The 6,000-nt window shown below is 40.9% G+C and overlaps 1 protein-coding gene across 2 annotated transcripts in view; it reads left to right on the top strand.

Moving 5' to 3' along the window:
• Positions 1 to 1,463: 1,463 nt before the first annotated feature.
• Positions 1,464 to 6,000, top strand: part of LOC149812347 (potassium channel SKOR-like) — a 33,498-nt gene continuing 28,961 nt past the window's right edge. Inside the window, exons 1-4 of one of the 2 annotated variants that reach the window (XM_089992602.1) lie at positions 1,464 to 1,755; positions 1,843 to 2,026; positions 2,220 to 2,375; positions 3,113 to 3,333. In XM_089992602.1, the coding sequence (XP_089848728.1) occupies positions 3,125 to 3,333 (209 nt within the window). In that variant the 5' untranslated portion in view covers positions 1,464 to 1,755; positions 1,843 to 2,026; positions 2,220 to 2,375; positions 3,113 to 3,124. The remainder of the gene's footprint in view (positions 1,756 to 1,842; positions 2,027 to 2,219; positions 2,376 to 3,112; positions 3,334 to 6,000) is intronic. The other variant, XM_089992600.1, reaches the window with a different exon arrangement.

Genomic DNA, 6,000 nt, shown 5'->3' with positions numbered 1-6,000 from the left:
TTAAATTGCAAATTAATGAGGCATCCTAAAAAATATGGGACATGAGAATTAGGAAGTCTTACAACAAATGGGTACTAAAAGATGATCAAATGTTTCTTACATAACGAGCAATTTTATATGTAGTAGAAAACTAGCAATTTAAGAAGGAAGGCTTATTATTATTCCTTATTGCTAAAAGAAATTACTACTAACTAGTTTGAAACCTTCTTGCCTACATATAGGGATGGCAATGGACCCAGAGAAAATGGGGCCCGGCCCGTCTCGCCTTGTTTGGACTAGGGATAGATGACATGAAACGGGGATGAAGGTTAGAATCAAAGCACCCTGCCCCACCCCGCCCCGTCTTGCCCCGTCCTCGATAACTGTTTGTAAAATAGCTAAAATACCTTTAAGGATGACAGTGTATTGGAGAGAAATGGGGCCCCGCCCCGCCTCGCTCCATTTGAACAAGGGATGGAAGGTATGGAACAGGGATGGATGGAGGGCAGAATTTTGATATGGAGCCGGGGTGGAGACCTTGTCCCCTGTCCACTGCCATCGCTACCTACATATAAGTATTGAACACAAGGAACTATTATATACTTTGTAATTTCAAAAATAAGAATGTAAAATGTCCTTCAGAATTAAGTAAATACAAACAAAACATATAAAATACAGTTAATCATACGGTGTATCTAGTTATTGTCGCAAAAAATCTATGAACACAACAAATTATCATTAACAATTTTGTGTTTTGAACAAAAATAAATGAGAGGTGGCATATATTTGGTTAAACCTGCCATGAGAACCACATTCTGACTTTTAATTAGAGAATACTCAACAATGGGATCCAAAGAATGATTGATTGATCTAGATGCTTTGGAATAAACATGAGTGATCAAATGGAATAAAGTGGCTCCATAAGAACTTATACCTGAAATTAACACACACACACACACACACACACATATATATATATATATATTAATTTGTAAGTATTTTTATAATAAAAATATATAGTTTGTATGAGCTTTTCAAAAATTCATGCTAATTCTTTTAGATTCCCTACCAATGTTTATCAGAAACTCATATTGATGGTTTTCAAAGTCATATCAACCTATATTTCAAATGAAAACATACATAGCCCCAATGGGTTTGCAGTAGAATGGCCACTAATAAGAGCAAGAGATAAAAGTCGAGGAGATAATAAGCCTTTGCTTATCCCAATCTCAGCCGAAGCCGGACGACTCATTATGAGGTAAGGGATGTGCCACATGTTTACGCCTTCGGAAAAACAGCCGTAAGTAGGGCAGGCTTAGCCAGCACGGCCAGGTCTCTCATCCGAGGGTGGCTTGGCTTCCCCAGCCTTCAAAAAAATATACATAAAAATTTTCAGGCCAATGCCGATGCCCATGCCCCGTTGTTGGCAACTAACTAAACTACGGCCTCAACGATATAAGCACCGAGCGCGCGTTGCAGTTCCCCGTGCGCTCATGGTCGCGGAGAACCGATATACCTAACAAACAAGAGCAGTGGCCGCACCGTCATCCCGCACACCCCCCTTCTTCCGTCTTTCTCATTGCTTCAAATTTTTAATAAACCCGCCCCTTTCCCTCCCTCCCCTACTATAAATATTCGCTTTCCCTGCGGCAGTGCCAGACGGCCTACGATTCCTCTTGATTTCTTTCAACCCTAAAGAGGATATTATGGCGATCCGTGGCGCAGAGAGAAAAAGGGGAACAGCAACGGCGTCCTGATGATGCGTTCCTTTAGCGAGTAAGATCTGATGCGTTATTGAGATCGACTCATCGAATCGGAAACCGGTTTGCCATTTCGAATCACCCGTTTTTCATCTGCGTGCAGGGGAAGGAGATCATGGCTTCTCGGGGTAAACGCAGCGAGTCGGATGAGGAGTTCCAGGTGGAGGACGTTACTGCGACAAGACGACCGTGAATCTTCCTTAACCGGATAAGAGAAAGAAGGAAGTTCGTGTAAAGGTAGAGAAGGACTCGTGAGTTTCTTATTCTGATCGGAGTGGACGTTTCCGGTGAGTGACGCTTAGTTTTGTGTCATTTTCTTCGTCATCGTTGAGAAAGAAAGAGAGAGAGAGACATTTCGATTTGTTCTTCTTTTCCTTTTTTGTATAAATTTCGGTTGATCTTTCGACGTTCTAGGGTTAGTTTGAAGTCCAATCGGTCTGATTTTTTTGTCTTTTTTATTTGTTTTTTCCTCTTTTGCAGATTTGGAGACGGTGATCTTTTTGGCGATTCTGCATCCTTTTATAGATTTCTTTTGCTGTAGTTATTTTGATTCGGATCGAGACTCTAGGAAAGGCGATTATCCGATTTTCAATATTTATTACCATTTGAAGCTTCGGAACTTCCTGAGAAATCGAGGTAATCGGAATTTGAGTGTAGAATGAGTTAAATTCCGGTATAGATCCGAAAATTTAAATCAAACGCCGATTTCATCAATCGAGCATGAAATTTACGGTGACTCCGTCTCTTCTCGTGCTTTTTTTATAAAAAAAGGAAGAAAATCCTGAAATTTCTGGAAATTCCCATGATTTTGGAAGTTCGAAGATCGATTTTAATGATACAAAGCAAAATCGGATGTTTTTCATTTCTAAGAAGAATTAAGCATTTCTCTCCTTCCTTTCACATTCTTAGTTGAACAAGTTAGAAAGAGGAAAAATAATTCATCGTCGGTGTTTACAAATTTGACGAACCGGATTTTGAGGGATTTAGAAGCTGTATCGCGAAATCTTGTTAGAATATTGTGGTTTGATTCCTCCAGTCGCCAATTTCCTATTATTTGTTTAATCGTCCAGAGTCTTTGGATTCCAAAGCTCTCTGCAATTTTCTGAAGACCGGGTTTTCTATTCGGTGGTAAAGATCTGATGCGTTCACCAACGGGGGGGGGCTCCGCTTGTTTAGTAGGAGCTGTTAGTGCACGTCACCATGTATTGGGACGTTGCAAGTTCAAAACCCAATGGTATGTTGTATAACTGATCGGGGTCTGCCTAACCCCAGCTTGCCTTTAAAAACAAAATCTGATGCGTTCTTGAGATCGACTCATCGAATCGGAAACCGGTTTGCCATTTCGAATCACCCGTTTTTGCATCTGCGTGCAGGCAAAAGAGATCATGTCTTCTCGGGGTAGGCGCAGCGAGTCAGATGAGGAGTTCCAGGTGGAGAACGTCAGCGAAAAGATCAAGTCGTCTCGGGGGAGCCGGTTTGATTTGCTGTCGACCGAGTTCGGGTTGGATGGGCGCCGCCGGTTCGGGAGCCGGGAGAGCCTCATGAGAGGCTTAAGAGGGTTCTCTAAGGCGTGCGTCATTCACCCGGACGGCCGGTAATCTCTCTCTCTTTCTCTCTCTCTCTCTCTCTGCGTGTGAGTTGGGCACGTGGACATTGTACGTATTGCTTGAGCCCGTGATTTGGAGGTCGGTACCACAGTCGAGTCTCTGTCACGATTCTGTGCGGAAGAGGATTCGAGTCCTGTTTGCTCATTGATGCCAACGAGTGAACCGCGAGCATCATTCCATTATTCGGGTTAGTAAGTCCCTACATTGCCGAAAGCATCTCGCATGGATATGGACACGGAAACGGACTCGTGAACCGCGAGCATCAATCCATTATTCGGGTTAGTACGTCCCTACATTGCCCAAAGTACGTAGTATGGATACGGACACGAGAACGGACACGAGAACGGACACGAGAACGGACACGAGAACGTGTGACAGTTGGAGCACGACGAGGTAAGTCACGAATATTTTCGATATTTTGAAAACATCGCACTTTTGTTGCCATTCTCTCAAGAGTTGATACTAAAAATTGATATTTTCAAAATATATCATACGTTGAAACTATCCATGTAATGATTGCTATATTTTTTATGATATTCGTTTAAGATTTTCCCAAGGAAATATATTTTTTAAAATATTAGGAGATTTTTCCCTCGCCAAGTTTAGATTTGTTCGACAACAAGCTTTTTTTTATGTATTTTCAAATAGTTTATTTAAGATAAATATTATTTATTAAAATATTTTATTGTTAGATTGTATCCGTTTTTCAGTTGTAAGAATACACCGAGTAATCTTTAAATTCAAAATGTAGACTCAGCTATGAGACAGGAGATCATCGGATACCGTTTTCGTAGAACTTAAAGTACAATTAATACACTTGTATGCGTTCCTGTGCTCTAAGGGGGCGTTTCCGTGGAAATGCCTTGAACGGTTTCCATGGAAAACCCAGAGGCAGCGTGTATTTTGGCGCGCCGAGGGTTTTCTGCAGAAACGGTGGTTTTTGCTGTTTGATTCGTCACTGTGGGCCCCGCACTTGCGTTTCCGCAGAAAACACTCATTTTCCGTGACACTCAAACGTACCTTTAAAATTAAAATAAACTTAAGGCGGCAATTTACATACGGCTATGGTAGTGTTCGTGGATGGGGGTAGGCGATTCCAGTTTGTCAACAAGGTTACACGTCAGTCAAGTTAGTTGTTGGACCCTTGCTTGCTTGTTAGGCATGGAGAGTTCATGATGATTGGTGTTGAAATCTTTTTCCTCCTCCGCACCAGCATCATTCACTTGTTTGTGTAGCATGAGAAAAACATAATTAAAAATGAAAAAATGATAGGGTGTCCGTCAGCACCCCTATAAAGAGTAAAAGCATTGTTTTTACCTGTTTTTTGCTTTGAATCTTGTTAAATTTGATTATTTTCACCTGTTACCCAACCAATAGCTTTTGTCAAAACAATAACTAGGAAAGGGAGGGGGTCGGTCAGCCCCCTCTAGAGAGATTATTTTTTTCATATTTTATTACTAATCGATATAATTTTGTGTATTAAAATATTAAAAGTAAATTTGTATAGATTAGATATTTAATTATGTATCCTGGTTTCTCAATTTTCGTAAAGATCATGTCTTTGAGTCTCCATTCCATATTATCTGTCCTTATGTGACATTGCTGATACATAAGGATGCACTAGTCTTTTGCCAACCTAAACCAGTCATTAATCGATCACACCTCGTTTTGCAAGTAAGCGGGGCTGATATTGGACCTAACGCTAGGCATCATTGACATGGTTAAAACTTGTGCCGAAGATGCAGCTTGGCATTTGATCAAAATTTTCCGCAATCATTAATCTCGAGGAACTGTTAACAGATAGTGAAGTCTGTTTGGAAACTGACAGCTGGGATGGGAGTTTATGCATTCGGTAGATGCATGGTCGAACAATCTTCCTGGTGGGTGGTTGGAAACTGATGGCTGAATGGGACTTCATGCATTTAGGAGCTAAAGACGCTCACTTTTTTTTTATAACAGAACTGGGGAATTAAGGCTCCCTCCTTCACAAAAGGGTCAGTCAGACAAAATCTGGAGGCCGTTGGCGCCAAACCACACAATCCCCCATCTGAGGAACAGATTTCAAAAGTTTACAAACCTTCAAAAAAAAATATAATAAGTGACATAACACTTGTGAGAAAGCTGATTTAGAGTTGAAAAGTTGTTACCAACAGATCTTCTCCCCCTCACTAAGTTGACGAAGCCAAGTTCTAAAAAGCTTACTATTGCTAGAGATAATAATATTAGCATTCTCAGGAAAGGCAAGACTTAGAGCATCATCCAACAGCTGAATTTCTGTTAAGAGGCGATCTGGGGATATACGCTGAGCCCCTGCCACAATTAACTCTCGATTGGTCTTCTGAATCACAAAGGCAAGAGCTACTGATGAGGAACTGGATGAGGCAATCTGAATATTAATACCTTGTATATTCAATGTTGGCCAAGGATGTGGCACTATCCCAAATTTTAACCAAATGGCTAGACAAGACTTCTCTTTTATAGACCACTTCAACTTATAAAACTTCTCACAACATAAGGACCATAAACTGAATTTCATTTGTGCCGTAGCAAGGATGCTATCATTGTGCCTAAAGTGATTCCTCAACTGCCACAATTTCCACACAACTAGATGAAAGACTTGCTTCTTAACCAGTAAAACTCAAAAGACTTGGAGA

Source organism: Nuphar pumila, chromosome 17 (assembly GCF_984573655.1).
Source record: "Nuphar pumila chromosome 17, dmNupPumi1.hap1.1, whole genome shotgun sequence".
Classification (NCBI taxonomy): Eukaryota; Viridiplantae; Streptophyta; class Magnoliopsida; order Nymphaeales; family Nymphaeaceae; genus Nuphar; species Nuphar pumila.
Note: the sequence above shows the minus strand (reverse complement) of the source record. Positions and strands in the feature narration are given on the sequence as shown.